The sequence below is a fragment of the Momordica charantia genome (assembly GCF_013281855.1).
Source record: "Momordica charantia cultivar OHB3-1 chromosome 8 unlocalized genomic scaffold, Mcharantia_2.0 BLBB01000008.1, whole genome shotgun sequence".
NCBI classification, from domain to species: Eukaryota; Viridiplantae; Streptophyta; class Magnoliopsida; order Cucurbitales; family Cucurbitaceae; genus Momordica; species Momordica charantia.
This window is the reverse complement of record NW_028275166.1, coordinates 24,700,881-24,717,020: the sequence shown is the minus strand read 5'-3', so window position 1 is coordinate 24,717,020 and position 16,140 is coordinate 24,700,881. Positions and strand designations below refer to the sequence as shown.

The 16,140-nt window shown below is 34.2% G+C and overlaps 1 protein-coding gene and 1 long non-coding RNA gene across 4 annotated transcripts; one reads left to right on the top strand and one right to left on the bottom strand.

Annotated features, from left to right (window-relative positions):
- Window positions 1-359: 359 nt before the first annotated feature.
- Window positions 360-4,650, top strand: LOC111020732 (pto-interacting protein 1). Of its 2 annotated transcripts, XM_088127791.1 has the most exons (8): window positions 360-538; window positions 1,013-1,065; window positions 1,154-1,259; window positions 1,384-1,761; window positions 1,940-2,213; window positions 2,663-2,795; window positions 2,935-3,021; window positions 4,228-4,650. In XM_088127791.1, the coding sequence occupies exons 3-8, from the start codon at window positions 1,175-1,177 to the stop codon at window positions 4,357-4,359; spliced, it is 1,089 nt and encodes a 362-aa protein (XP_087983917.1). In that variant the 5' UTR covers window positions 360-538; window positions 1,013-1,065; window positions 1,154-1,174; the 3' UTR covers window positions 4,360-4,650. The 2 variants fall into 2 exon arrangements, with proteins under 2 accessions (XP_087983917.1, XP_022153178.1); XM_022297486.2 differs by lacking the exon at window positions 1,013-1,065 and having other exon boundaries at window positions 361-538.
- Window positions 4,651-11,167: 6,517 nt separating this feature from the next.
- LOC148209841 (uncharacterized) lies at window positions 11,168-16,047 on the bottom strand. 2 transcript variants are annotated; one of them, XR_015792689.1, is made up of 3 exons: window positions 15,816-16,047; window positions 15,617-15,734; window positions 11,168-11,706 (listed from the first exon to the last, which is right to left on the bottom strand). It is a non-coding gene; the product is annotated as an uncharacterized LOC148209841 (long non-coding RNA). The 2 variants fall into 2 exon arrangements; XR_015792688.1 differs by having other exon boundaries at window positions 15,621-15,734.
- Window positions 16,048-16,140: the final 93 nt, after the last annotated feature.

Below are 16,140 nucleotides of genomic sequence, written 5' to 3'. Positions count from 1 at the left end.
TATAATTTTTTTCCAAAAAAACAAAGTTTACCTTAAACTCATTAATTATATTAAAAATACGGTCCTGCTAAACACAGATCAGATACAAATTTTAAAGTCCCTGGTAGGAGTGCCTTAATCAATTCAACTACGTCCACACTAAATTTTATATATATTTATTTAAGTAATTTAATGCGCATATTTATGTGTATATATAAAGTATTTACAAAGAATGTCGTATCTTTTCACGAAAATAGATAAACAATCATAGCCGCTTCCGTTTCACAGGGTATTTTTAACTTTTCAACCGTTAAAAAAGGAAACGGCGAAAAAAACAAAAAAAAAAAAGAGAAAAAGCGATGAAAGTCCCGCTGAGAGAAAGAAGAAAAAAAAGAAAAATGATAGATATATATTTGCAGAACAGAACCCGAAGCGCAATCTTCGCCGGCTCCGGAGCTCAGATCACGAACCACCAGAACGACGATACGCAGATACTCTCTAACTTGCTGCGATCGAACTGTTCACCTCTTAAAGTTCGTCGGATTACTCTGTTTTTCTGGTACAGACCGATCTCTTTACTGTTTTCAAGTGGTTTTCGTTGTACTTTGAATGGCTAGGTTTCCGAAAATTGGAAGCGATGATGTTGATTTGGTTGAATATTAGTTGATTGACTTGTTGTTTTTTGGCGTTTTTTTTAATTTGTTGGTTTATCGGCTAATAGTTGTTTGATCTGGAAATTTTACGGTTGAACTGATCCGAGTGGATGCCACGCGAATTTTTTCTGTTTTTATCATTTATGGAGTTAATATTGAAGTGATTTTGTAGATCCAAAGTGAGGTTTTGATGCATGTTGAGATTCTTAACTTTTCGTGACTCTGAGTTTGGGCGAGGAAATTTTGTTGATACGTGTTAAAGTTTCGGAAAGCTGGTGTTGAGAATTTTGGTGCCTTTTTGGGAATTTGATTTTATTTGGATGTTCTCCTTGGTCTAAGAAGTTCTTGAATTTGGTTTTAATTTTCTATTTACTTCTTAGTTTTCATGGTGAAGTAGAAGTATGATGGAGCGGTTGGCCAGCCTACACAAGAAGTTGCTATCCCTTTTTTTTCTATATAGTATTATTGAAAAATATTCTTCTCCAGTTAGAGATGGCTGAATGTTCCCTTTGGTCATTTAGGGCATCAATTGGTAGGAAAAGATGAGCTGCTTTAGCTGCTGTGAGGAAGATGAAATTCAGAAAGCAGCTGAGAATGGAGGCATCTATGCAGCAAAAAATACAACAGGTACTCTCTTAGCGCCATCAGAGGAGTTAGAAACATTTCTAGTAACTATTAAAAGGAAGCGTTTGTGATGCCATATCTTCATCAATTTCGTAATTTTTTTTTTGTATTGAAACTTCTCTTACAGGAAATAATGGAGGTTATCAGAAATCTGAAGCTGCACCAGCAGTCACTCGAGCAGTGAAAATGCAACCAATATTAGTACCTACCATCCCTGTGGATGAACTATCGGAAGTAACAGACAATTTTGGAAATGAAGCTTTGATTGGAGAGGGGTCGTACGGGAGAGTATACTATGGTGTACTTAAAAGCGGGCAGCCTGCTGCAATCAAGAAGTTAGATACCAGCAAACAGCCTGATGACGAGTTTTTAGCACAGGTTTCCATGGTCTCAAGGCTGAAGCATGAAAATTTTGTTCAATTGCTTGGTTATTGCATTGATGGGAATTCCCGTATACTAGCTTATGAGTTCGCATCTAATGGATCACTTCATGATATTCTTCATGGTATGTATTATCATGCCAAAACTTTACTGGTCAAATGCTTTATAAGTTTATATGTTTTCTAAGTTTAAATTTCAATTACCGTACATGTGTATCAGAGACATCTACTGCCAGTATATGCCTTTCACTGTTTTTCAAGTTATTAATCTTTCTTGTGTATTATCCTGCACTTTTTACACAGGAAGAAAAGGAGTGAAAGGAGCGCAGCCTGGTCCCGTGCTATCATGGGCGCAACGTGTGAAAATTGCTGTAGGGGCTGCTAGAGGACTTGAGTATTTGCATGAAAAGTCTGATTCCCACATTATTCATCGCGATATTAAGTCCAGCAATGTGCTAATCTTTGATGATGATGTTGCTAAAATTGCTGACTTTGATCTGTCCAATCAAGCTCCTGATATGGCTGCTCGCCTTCATTCTACACGTGTCCTTGGAACTTTTGGCTATCATGCTCCTGAGTAAGCTGTCTAACTCTAACCAATTGAGAAACTAAAACTCAAATGGCTTTTACTACTATAACCTTTTCTGCTATGAATTCTACTTTTTGGCTTCATGGGATTTTGACTTAAAATACACTTGTGCCTACTTTCCTATTAATATTCAAGAAATATATTTCATCTCCAACCCTTTTTCTTGTAACATAATCTCACTTTAAGTGAACTAAGAAACTTGAAATTGCCTGAACTTCACCGTTGAGCTACTAATCCATTGTTCCAGTGCGTTTAATATTCACCTTTAGTACTTCCAGCTGGCACATCTGAAAGAGAATTGGTAAACTCAAACTAATATTAGTCAGATAAAAAGAAGGCGTCTTATGGATTATTACATGATCGTTTTGTTCACCTGGGCTGGAATTGCATGCTTCTAGAACCCCAACAGTTGTTTATTTTGTTCTTATACTTGGCAGATATGCCATGACTGGTCAATTGAATGCCAAGAGCGACGTATACAGCTTCGGCGTAGTCTTGCTTGAACTTTTGACAGGGAGAAAACCTGTAGATCCTACGCTGCCACGAGGACAACAAAGTCTCGTTACTTGGGTGATTTTCTTTTGTCCTTCTCCACCTTGGCTTTCACTTTTTCTTCTCTCTTGGCCTCTTTGATATTGAATTGTTTTTTTTTCTTATCTGCCCTGCATGCGCATGCAAGCTAACTTACAGATTTATCTTAATGTATTAGGCTACACCAAAACTGAGTGAAGATAAAGTTAGGCAATGTGTCGATGGAAGGCTTGGTGGAGAGTACCCCCCAAAGGCAGTAGCAAAGGTAATTTGAATAATACCAAGCAAATCTCCATTTTTTTTAATTAATTTAGTAGAGGTTGAGCATTGGGGTCTCTGATCTTGCGGGAGGTCCGTATGCATAAGATTTTTTTTTTTTGGATAACAGACTTTCATATATGACAAAAGGGAATTACAAGCAAAGGGCTGGGGTAGAGGACATAAGATGCATTTAGAATTTGTTCAAAAGCTTCTTGTAAGAAGCTAAATTATCTATAAACCATATGTTAACGTCATGCACATCCTCTCATAAACTACAATATATTTTTTTTAACAAGAAACAAACTTTCATTGATAATATGAAAAGGAAGAAAAAGTTCAAGTATAAAAGCTCCCAAAGGGAACAGAAAAAAGAAGAAAAACAACCAAACGACGGAACCAAAATACAAGGTTATAGACAGAGATCTAAAGCCAAAGAAATATCAGAAAGCTAAAAGAACGAAGGCTGGAAAAAAACTTTCTTCAATAAAGCTTGCCAATCCAAAAAGACTGCCTGCTGAGGGAGGATACCGAAACAACCGCTTAACACAAAATTGAGGAGCTAAATATTCCAGGATAAATAAAAGTAAAGGTCTTGACTGCCAGAAGGAAAAAGTAATAAATCTAAAACCTCTCCCATCTAGAAAAGACAAGACAAGAAAACTAAAAGATCTCAACCCCTGTTGCCCTTAATTAAAGCCTACATATTCAGTGATTGGAACTAGGGTAATGCCAACATTTTCAAAATATGTTAAAAAGTTTTGATTACCAGTGCAAGAAGCCTTTTTGACAACCAAAGGCTGCTCCGAGAAGGAAAGAGCAAGACGTCTATTTTCCCACAAGAGCTTAAAGTATCTTGATCTTCTGCAAAAAGTAAATTAAAATCTTTCTGCAAGGAAACCTCTAATAAATCTATCTTTCGTAAATATTTTTGAATCCTAACTACTGACACTACATTGAAATCTTTCCTCATGAACTACTGTATATAGCTACAATGTTATCATTCTTTTTCCGGGTCTCATACTGATGACGGATTTTCTTCGAGAAAGTGAAGACCAGGAAAACAGAATGAAGGAATTCTGGGTATCTTTAGGAGGGGTGGGGGGAGGAGGTTGTCCAAGGACACATTTTAAACCATTTGACGTTGATATATGTATTGCCGTATTTAATAAGCTGTAACAAGAACCTAATACCCGATGCTACTTTATTGCAGTTGGCCGCTGTTGCCGCCTTGTGTGTGCAGTACGAGGCAGATTTCCGGCCAAACATGAGCATTGTTGTCAAAGCCCTTCAGCATCTGTTAAATGCCCGACCTGGTCCTTCTGGCGACGCATCAAACTCGTGAGTTCTGTCCATCTCATTCACTGTATCAATTTTATGTATAAGAAAGTAATTGCATCTGAAGAAAGTTAGTGAATTGTTTGGATATTTTTAAATATATTCCTATTCATCCACGTGTTATAAGTCATCTGTATCATCAAATCACGGCTCCCATGTTGTTTCATTGTATTCAATTCTCTGTTAAAGTTTGTTAGTTTGTGGAATCTAATATGATTTAGCTGTAAGCATTGTTAGAGGGATAATATTGTATATAAAGACTATTCTCTTTGGTTAAAGAATGATGAATTTTCACTTCTGCTCTGTTTCCAAATTCTCTTTATTTTGCCAAGGTTTTATGGTATTGTGACATTTCTTCTCGAGTCCTTATAATGAACCTGCAACTTCAAGATGTGTTTAAACTGATTGCTATTTGTCAATCTCAAGGCAATGTTCTTGCCAAGGTTATGATTAGGTTGAGACCATGTTTATTGGAAGAAAAATGAGGATGAGAGAATAGTAACCATTTTCCCTTATTTACATTTCTCTTATTACTAACTTTATCAAATAATCGAGCACGATTGTCATTTTTTTTTTTTAACAAGAAATAAACTTTTCATTGATGTAGGATTGTCAATCTGTTGATCTCACATTTTAATTGGAAATTGGTCACTTTTAAAAATTACATGGACTAAAATAAATATTTTAAAAGTAGAATGATTAAAATTAACAAAAGTTAGAAGTATGGGAATAAAAAATGAACCAAAGTTAAAAGTAGTATTTAACCTATTTACATAGGTGAAAAGAAAAATGTCGTTGTGATTTGGATGGATCCCATTACTTTTATTTATTTATATTTCTACTCTTTTTTCTGGATAATTCAAATTTAGTTATATTACAAATATTAGTAAATAATATCAGTGACAAGCTTCATCCTTCCGACCTTTAGGTTAGAAATTGTATTCCCATTCTGGTTTTTTTTTTTCAATTAATTTTTATTTTTGATTCTCTCATTTTCATTCCTAGGGCTTGATTGTAATTAGCAAGTTGAGAGGTTGGTAGTTAGCAGCTTGAGCTTGTTTAAATGATATAGTCGAATCGATGGATCGATAATGCCTCAAGGTTGGTGCCAGCATTTGGGTAACATTGTATTATTGAGTGGATTTTATGAACCTGATGTATCTTGCATTAGAATCCGGGGATATAGAATAATATGGTTAAGACAAGTTTAGAAGAATGAAGAGTAATATACACATTTCTTTTCCATAATCTTCATGCTTGGCCTTAAGCAATTCTATGTTGGGTTAAATTGAAAGGATTTGTGTTGATTTGTAGGAATAGTTTCGACTCTGAAAAGTAGTTCAGGCTAAGCAAAGTCTATGTCTATGTCATAAGAAAATGTCGGTTCTTTTTTTCCATAATCCTCCCATATATATTAATAATCCATCACTTTCGGTCACCTTTCTTATGAATGAATAATAACGCATCACTTTCGGTTGCCATTCATGAATGAAATTTTGGAGACAACGATAGCCCCCAAGTCTTATCTATTTGAAATTTTGCATCTTATCTTGGAAGAGGAGAGGAAGGAGAAACTAAGAGGATGAAAAATCTACTCACCATAGAAATATAAATTGATAAAATTTTTCAAATCAATTTCAACAATTTAGTAGCCACATCATCTTGATCACAGCTAACTTCAAGGGACTAAAGTGTCATTTTTGAAATTTTAGAGATCGAGTAGACACTTATTTCAAACCGTAAGAAACAAAAAATGTATTTTGCTATAGGTTTTAAGTTTACTTTCAAAGTTCTTTGTGGAAATTGCAAATTCTTTTGGTTCCTAGTTCAAATATGTTCATTGCATGTGTAGGACAAGGGTATTTTTGTAAATTCATGTATTGTTAAGGTTCTTTTGTTTATTTTTTAATTTTTATTTTTTTTGTTAACAAACAGTTTTGGTAACAATTTAGTCCATGAACTTTAATTAATTTATAGCGATTTAGTCTATACTTCCAAATTGGTAATAATTTAATCTATTAAGTTTAGTATGTAACAATTTAGTCTCAACTATAAAAACCCTCTCTTTAGTCTTTATAATGTATAAATACGTTTAGTTCTTTATTAGTTAAAAAACTCTATTAAATTATTATAAATTAAAGTTAAAAAACTAAACTGTTAAAATAGTGTTTGTTTGTTTTTTTTAAGTGAAATGTTATCTTGGTTACTTGGTGGTGCTTTAATTTCAATTCTTTTTAAAATATAATCTAGAAGTGGAGAAGACAATACCACACACATGCAAAGTCTTTTATTTATTAATAGTCAACAAACTTATTGATTATATTTACCTGTTTAATAATCTATTTCATTTTTTGTTTTATGTTTTTAAAAATTAGATTTAAAAATACTTATTCTTTGTTTTGTTCTCTACTTTCAACATCCTTTATAAAATCTAAATCAAATTGTGAAAACTTAAAAAAGATAAATAAATAATTTTTAAAAACTTATCTTTGCTTTTAAAACTTCGCTAAGAATTGAAATCTATTTCCAAAACGTAATTTTTAGAAAGAAAAAACAAAAATGAAATGGTTATCTAGTGGTGACAATTATTTTGTTGCAACGACTGTACCATTCATCTTTCTTAGGACAACATTTTCAAAATTTTTGACTTTGTTGTTTGCTTCTCATCTTGTTCCTAATTTATGAAATTACTGTTTTGTTTTTTTCATAAAGACAAGAAAACCCCCAAAAATTTGAAATAAAAGCAAGTTATCTTTTTTCTAGTAGAAAAAACTTTATTTTAGTGGAGAAAAATTTCCTCCAAAAGTTTGTTTTTTGTTGTTTTTTTTTAGTGGGTCTTTTTGCTTTTGCTTAATTTTTTTATTAAGCAAAAGCAAAAAGGCCAACTAGGAAAATAAAAAAACTTTTTGCTTTTGCTTATGTTTTTGTATGTCTCCTTATTCTAATTTTCTCTCTCCTCGCTGTCTAACTGTTGTTATTGGTTCAATCTTTTTTTTTTAAATAATGGTTCAATCATTCTTAAAAAAAACACACAAGAAATTAAATAATAATATAACTATGGTCTTCAGCCGGATTTTCTTTCTTTTTTCTTTTTATAATATAAATACATAGATAAATAAAAGTTACAGTGAAAGAAAATTAAACGAGAAAATAAGATATAATTTTCAAACTAAAAAATAGATTATGATAAGAAAGATAAATTATAAAAAACGAAATTTTAGAAAGAAAAAGTTAGGAAGAATATTAAATTTTTAGAGAGAGAAATGAAACTGAACTATCAGAAAAAATAAAAAATATAGATATAAAAAAATTGGAGAGAGAAATAATAATAAATATTCAAAATATGAAAATGTTAGATAGAAAAAAATAAATTTTGTGGAGAAAAATTTAGAAAGAAAAAAATTTTAGGGTGAGAAAATTTTTTTTAGAGATAAAAATGAGAAAATTTAGTATTAGAAAAAAAATCAAATTTTGAAAAACATAAATATGTTTTTGAAAACTATTTTTTTTAATTTACTTAGAATTTCAAAATGATTTTTTAAAAAAAAAAAAGAAAATTGGATGGGTTATCAAATAGTCATGTTTTTTAAAAACTAAAAGCAAAAAATCAAAAACAAAAAACGAAATGGTTGACGGGTCCTAAGTTTTTTAATTCAAAATCTCATTTTTTTTTCTAATGGTCAACTTTTTTCTTCAACATATTTATCTCTAATAATTTTTTTCTCGCTCTAAAGTATTTTTATACCTAAATTTCTCTCTCTACAAAAATTTATCTCTCTCTCTCTCAAATTTTCATCTCTTAAATATTTCTCTCACTCTCCAAAATTTTCATTTATATTTATTTATAATTTTTTATTTTTGTTCTAACATATTATTTTCTTTTTTCCTCCCTCTAAAAATTTAATATTTTTCTAAACATTTCTATTCTCAAATTTCACCTTTTATAACTTTTATTTTGATCTCTAGTCTATTTTTTCTTTAAAAAATATATATCTTCAATTTTTCTCTATTTAAATGTTTTTTATTCAATTTTCTTTCTCTTATATCTTTATCTTTTTATTTATTTATTTTATCTAACAAATATATTTTAAACTTTTTCTTGTCCAAATTTTGTTCTCACTATAATTTTTTTTCCCTCTTTCTACTTTTACTCTCAACTTTATTCTCTAAAATTTTCTATTTTTTATTTTTAACTTTTCTCTCACTAATTTATTTTTCTAACTTTTCTCTAACTCCCTAAATTTTACTATCTCTGAAATTTCTTTTTCTGATTTCCCTGGATTACAAGGGTAAAAAGGAGTGTGTTGTTTTCTACCATTTTACACTAAAAAAATCGTGTTTTAAGCTTGGTTTAGTGTCCAAAACCTTTCATTTGGAGTTATCTTAGGTTATACATGCATATAGGACGTTTTTACATCATTTAGAGTTTGATTTCTAACAGAAATTACAATTTTGTACAGAAAAATACCGAGCTTGGCGCTTGGCGCCTTCCCCAATCCCGAGAATGCCCTTAATGTAAAACGCAAGTTTTTGTGTGTTCTGAGGCTTCCCAAGCCCCTCCACGTGTCTTCCATGCATTGATGATTGCTAATTGAACAACAAACCAACTAAAATGTGTTTTAAAGAGATGGCTCTCAATGAATGTCTCAATCTCCTAACTGCCTGAAGTTCCTATAAATACACCAGCTCCCCTCACTTCAATCATCATCCTCAAGTGATCATTTATTTTCCAACTTTTTATTTTTCAATTGTAAGTTTGGTCTTATTCAATTAAAATTCCAGCAAGTTTCTTGATATTCATCTTTCTCTCTCTCTACGAAGTTGTAATCATACAATCTTGTGGAATTGATTGAGTACTACTCCTCAATCTTGAAAGAGAACGGGTTAGGGTCATTCGGGTTACAACTCGTACATTTTCAGCTTGTTTTAATTATATTCATCTTTTAATCATGCCTCTTATTTACATCAATGTTAAATTCTATTTTTCCTCTAAAGTTATGAACTAAATTTATTTTTCCAAGCCCGGTTATGGATGGTTAGCTAAAGTTTTTAAAATCCAACAAGACAAAAGGTGTTTTTCTCTTCTTTTATCACTTAAGGTTGTTTTACAAAGTTAAAACGTAATTTGGCCAATTAGTGCTTTAACCAAGCATCCATACTGAAATGGTTGATACATTTGCGCAACTTTAATGATTTAACTTTGGAGATAAATACTTTAGACATAAAGATTTCACTCGGATAGCCTAGAAATAGGACCTCGACCTAAGGTATTTGTTCATGCTAAATATTAATATGGAAGCATTTAAAATAGAAAATCAAGATTATGTTCTTTGATTTAATTGTTTTGTTAAATTTATATGTGCTAATTGTTAAATTCTTTTCCTTTCTCTACAATGTCAACAACAGACTTACTAGAGGAATAGAAAAATCTCAAACTTACATCAGAAGAGGAGGAGATGGCTATGATGTGGATACCTCACCCTCTGTTGAATCTGGATCCAAAGTTGAGCTTCTTTTGGTAGGAAAACTCTTCCTCAAGCGTTTCATCGCCTGCATTGTTATGAAAAGTGCAATGAGAAATGCCCGGTAACTGGATAATAATGCATTCGATGTGGAAACTATAGGCAACAACTTGTTTCTTTTCACTTTGTTCGTGTGTTGGACAGAAATAAGGTTTACAAATTGGGTCCATGGACCTTTGATAAGGCAGTGGTGGTACTTATTAAACAACCAGCTTTAATCCGTCCATCGAAGCTAGATTTCACAAGGCTGCCCATCTGGATTCGTTTCTTTGATCTGCCTCTGGGTTGTACGACAAAATCTATGGCAATCTGTCTTGGCAATGCACTGAGTGGATTTGAAGAGTCTGTCTGTGATGATTTGAGTTCTTTAGGGGGCTCTATATTGCGAGTTCGTGTTACGTCGGATATCTCTAAGCCTCTCAGACGAGGGATAAAATTAAATTTAGATGGTCCTAAAGGTGGAGTTGGGGTCTTAATCCAATACGGACGTCTCCCTGATTTCTGCTATCACTGTGGTAAGATTGACCATATTCTTAAAGATTGCGATGATTATTTTTCTGATACAGGACACAATACTCTTCGAACAAAGCACCAATATGGACCATGGCTTCGATTTCAAGGACACTTCAAAAATCTAATAGTTCCAATGAAGCAGAATATGGCGGTCTCTAAGGATTGTTCTAGCAGTAGCTATTTTTCAGCCTCGGCAAAACTTGTTGTCCACTAATTGTGCTATCAATTCTAATATGTGCAAGTGTACACAATCGTCGCAGCAGGTAATAAAAGTTTGAATCCACAAAGACTAAATGCTTAAACACTCAATATTTACTCAAGGAACCAATGCAACAAACCAATGGGTTTTTCTTTTACTAAAACTAAATTATATTGAGGTAAAAACTATTTAAAGCAATTATCTTAAATCAAACACAAGGGTGAAGTCCGCTAGATTACCACACATCCACAATCACTCAATAAAATCGTATAAAAATAAGGGCACAAGGGGGAGAGGAAGTCGACTCTTCTGAGCCACTCTAACTATGTTGTAGTATTAATGGAGTATTGCAGTGGTCAAACAGACAAGGTGTTCTTCCAAACACCCCAGATTTTCTACTACTAACATTTATATACAAACATCAATAGCATATACGCACAGTTTTTATGACCAAACTAGGTGATGCTTATCCCTAAGTCACCACACGCTAAACTCAAGTAGACTCTATCCCAAGATGAACGGTTTCGCTCTTTAATACATTTTTCCAAACATTATCAAAGAGGTATTCAAAATAGTGATCAAGCACATTGAAAATAGAGTGATAAAACAACTTCAACTCAAAGCAAACTTTCATTAAAGCAAACAACAAGGTTACACCTAGAAAATAAGTCTAGAACATCTCCTTACACAAGTTGGTTAGCTATGTAAAGTCATAAGGAGAGTCAAACAAAATGTAGAAATGAAAATAATACAAAGATGAGAAAATGAAGAGAAGAAGCTGAAGATCAGCTCTCAAATGCCACTGAAGAGTCTTCTTCTTCTCTTGACTTTCTCTAACGGTTTTGGAGTTTGGAGTGATGGTGATTCCTTCAAAAAAAAAATGAACAAGGAGAATGTTTCTTGGTGTTTGTGTTGTGTCATGGAGGCTTCCCCTATTGTTTGCATTTATACCCCCTTCAAATATTAGGGCAACAACACGAGCCTTGAGAGACTCAGCTCCCACTTTTGGGTAAAATCTCCAATTACTGTGGTAAATTCCGCTGAGAAACCCGTTCACTGTTAGCTTGCTGCTTTTTGTCTCTTGTCTTTATCTGGAACCGATGTTGTAGCATCATCGAAGCTGGAGCAAAAATGCTCAGAATTAGATCATTTAATTTAGTGCTAACATAGACTCTTAGTAATGAGAGATATCTATTTATCTTGTAATTCAAGCACACTCAGTGAATAAATGGGGCTAGAATAGACTAATTTTAGCTATTTCATGCAACTTATAGGTACAATTAACTCTCTTTAGGAGAGTTATCACAATATCTAATAGTGTTGGCAGCCTCCCTGAAAATTCTTCGAACATGCTTCTTTGGCGGTATTGCCAGCAGCTCCTCCATTGATGCCAACTGTAATGGACATTCCAGAAGTTGATGCGGTTACCAAATCGGGAATATTTACTTCCCCTAAGGCATTTACGACTGCATTGAAAACGCCAGACCAATCTACTAAAAATCCGGAAAACATAAACTGGAAGGTATTAAATTGGGGTTTGATTTCAAATATGGCTCCTCACAGGATTCATGCCTCATCTTTATTGCCATCTTCGCCCACTATCTCGACCACGAAGATGGACTTAAGCCCAAGTTTTTTGGGCAATTTAAGGAAATGGAAGTAAAAGGCGAGATCCAGCCCATCTACTAAAGTTGAACAAGCCCAGAATTTAGTTATCAAAGGCCCAAAACGGAAGGCATCACCTTAATCTCTCCCCTCCTCTAAGAAACAGAAATCTCAAGCTACAATGATTTGACCAGCGGAAGCCCACCATACTGAATCAGTGAAGGTTGCAGAGCAACCTCACCGAGAGCCATGAAGATCTTATGTTGGAATGTTCCAGGGTTGGGGGACCCTCGAACTTTCCTTGTGCTAAGTGATTTCTTATATCATGAAAATCTCTCTATTATCTTTCTTATGAAAACCAATTGTAATTAGCATTTAACCAATAAATTAAAAAATACGCTCTCTTTGTATGGTTGTTTTACAGTTCGCAGTGTTGGTCTAAGTTGTGGCCTTTGCGTTCTTTGGAAGGATAATAGTGAAGTTTCTATTCAGTCCTACTCTCATAATCATATTGATTGCTTCATTTTATTTGATAATAAATCATGGTGATTTACAGGTTTTTATGGTCACCCAGAAGCACATAAACGCCATATCACTTGGGAGCTCCTAAGGCGGATTTACAATTTTGATGATTCTCCGTGGCTTATAGGAGGAGATATGAATGCTATTCTCTCGAACTATGAGACCTCCTCTTACGATACTTCACAAATTTTGGCTTTTAGGAACACAATGGATTTTTGACCTCTCACTGATATGAATTACAAAAGAGGGAGGTTTACATGGTGCAACAACAGGTTTGCAGGGGACCAGCTTTGGAAACACTTAGACCGTTATTTGTGCAACAATTCTTTCATTTATATTTTTTCGGATGCCTCTGTTACTCATCTCCCCTGGTCGAAATCGGATCACCGTGCAATTTCATTGACCCTCTATGCAAAACCTAATCATCGAGTTCAAAGGTCCAAAAAACCTTTTAGATTCGAAGAATATTGGTTCGTAATCCAGATTGTGAACAGATTATTTCTAAGCAAGGGAATTGGTCCACTTCGGCGCAAAATTACTCTTTTTCTGACAGTATTCATGCCTCTTCCTCAGCTCTTCAAAATTCGGGTCATTCAAATATCTGGGATCTCTTCAAACGAATTAAAATCCACAAGGCTGCCATCATGGAGGTCTATAATCAGCCTTTGCCACTTGATTTCACTATTATCCATGCTCTTGAAGATGATTTAGCTAGCCTTTTGGAGCTATAAGAGATTTATTGGAAGCAGCGTTCTCGGGAAGATTGGCTTAAATGGGACGATTCTAATACTAAATGGTTCCAAAAAAAAACCACCATGAGGAAATCTTGTAACTTCATAGTTGGCATTGAGAACCAAAATGGTGACTGGACAGAAGAATTGGAAGAGATTGAGAATACTTTCATTGCCTATTTCCAAGCTATATTCACTTCCTCATCTCCCTCACCTATGGATATTGCAAAAATCACAAACCAGATTCTCACACGGATTATGCCGGAAATAAATGTTCAGCTATTGGCACCCTATAAACAGGAGGAAATAGAGAAGGCTGTAAAACAGAGTTTCCGACAAAGGCCTCTGGTCCAGACCGATTTCCAGCACTTTTTTATCAGTCTTATTGGCATGTGGTAGGGCCAAAAGCCATGGAAGCTTGTCTTAAAATTCTGAATAATTGAGATGATATCTGAAACTATAATTCTACCTATATTGCTCTCATTCCAAAGGTCAAGCAACCAAGGCTAGTCTCTGATTTTCGCCCTATTAGTCTGTGCAACGTCTCCTATAAGATTATATCTAAATCAATCGCTAATCGACTCAAGAATGTGATTGGTTTAGTAATATCTGAAGCACAGTCAGCTTTTGTTCCTTTTCGGGCTACCACGGATAATGTTATTATAGGCCACGAGGGTCTTCACACTATTAGCAATTGCAAATCAGGACTCACTGGAATGGCTGCTTTAAAGCTTGACTTGAGTAAAGCTTTTGATCGTGTAGAATGGGTTTATCTTGAATGCTTAACAAGGAAGATGGGTTTTGATGATAGGTGGATAAATACCCTCATTCGTTGCATATTTACAGTAACGTTTTCCATCCTTTTAAATGGCTTTCCAAGAGGTTTCTTCTCCCCCTCTCGAGGTATTCGACAAGGTGATCCTTTTTCACCCTACCTATTCCTCGTATGTGCAGAAGGTTTGTCTATACTGATTAACTATGCTACCCGCATAGGTCGACTCACAGGTATAAATTTTGAGGAAGGTGGCCCATTTACTTCTCATTTATTATTTGCAAATGATAGTCTTATATTTTTTATATCCTTGGAGTCGGAATGCGTAACACTCAGGAATCTGTTGAATACTTATGGTAAAGCAAGGGGACAATGCATAAATTTCTCAAAGTCCACCCTTCTCTTTTCACCAAATGTCCATCCGGATAGGCAACATTATCTTCAGACTATTCTTAATGTCAATTTGGTGAAGCAGTTTGGGAATTATCTTGGGTTACCATCTTTTTTTACTAGACGGAAAGGTTTGGATTGGTCTTATATGAATCTGGAAAGCAATGCAAAGCTGGAAACGCTCTTTCTTCTCTACTGGAGGCAAAGAGATTCTAATTAAAAGCGTTGGCCAGGCTATTCCCTCATATGCCATGAGTGTATTTCAGCTCCCTAAGGGCTTTTGTGATGAGGTTGCTAAGATGTTTGCACGCTTTTGGTGGGGCACAACAGATGATACTAAGAAACTTCACTGGATGACATGTGATAGAATGTGTTTTCCCAAAGAGCATAGAGGTCTAAATTTTCGAGATCTAGAAGGCTTTAACCAAGCTTTAGTGGCTAAACAAGTTTGGCAAGTTTCCAATGCCCAAATCTTTTTAGTCGCCAAAGTCTTGAAATCAAAATATTTCAATGACTCATCTTTACTACAGGCTACAACTCCCACGTCTTATTCTTATTTTTGGAGAGGATTCATATGGGGCCAAGATCTTCTTGCTAAAGGTCTAAGACTTAGAGTTGGGAATGATTCTACAATTAAGGTGTTCTCGGATCCTTGGATCCCAAGTCCAAATTCTTTCACACCTATTATGGTTAACCATGAGGCTGATGATATTAGAGTGGCCAATTTTATTAACCAAAGTGGAGAATGAGATAAAAGAATTGGTTTCAAACTTCTTCAGTGATGAAGACAAAGATTTGATTCTAGTTATGCCTATAAATTTATGTAATTTGCAGGATTCGTGGCTTTGGCATTATGATAAAAGAGGATCCTACAGTGTAAAAAGTGGTTACAAGCTATTCATGCATATAAAATGCAATGCAGCATCTACTAGTAATGATTTTATGAAGAGCATCTCATGAACACATTCCAACAGCCCACAATTTGCACAATAGAGGAATTGATGTCTTACCTACCTGCAAACTATGCGAAGCTTCGTACGAAACTACCACTCGTTCTCTTTACCATTATAAGCGAGCACAAAAAATTTGGCAGATACTCTTCCCCTCTTTGGCCCGATTTCATGCAGACTTCAATCACAAGTTTTTGGATTTCTTGAGGTACATATCAGATCAACTTCATCCAAATGAAAAGAGTGTTACAACAGTTACCTGTTGGGCTATATGGAACGATCGAAACTCTGCAATTCGTGGAAATCAAACATCCCCTCCTAAAATTAAGAGTGAATGGATAAATGCTTATCTGAACAATTTTTGGCATGCTCAAATGCCTAATCTCATACCTCGAAATCGAACGTCTTCTTGGACTGCTCATCAATAGAGTCCTCCATCAAATCTCTCTCTAAAATTAAATACTCCTTGTAGGGGTTGTAGACACCGTATTTAGTCCGGCTTATTTTATTTTTTTTGTTATTATTATTATTTAAAAAAGTTTGATTTTAATTAAAAATAACATCATTTTACTTTATTATTAGTT

Coding starts and splice junctions, on each gene's coding strand:
- LOC111020732 (XM_088127791.1), top strand. CDS start 1,175: ATGAGCTGCTTTAGCTGCTGTGAGGAAGATGAAATTCAGAAAGCAGCT. Junction 2,796..2,934: donor AACAAAGTCTCGTTACTTGG/GTGATTTTCTTT, acceptor TTAATGTATTAG/GCTACACCAAAACTGAGTGA. Junction 3,022..4,227: donor CCCCAAAGGCAGTAGCAAAG/GTAATTTGAATA, acceptor ACTTTATTGCAG/TTGGCCGCTGTTGCCGCCTT.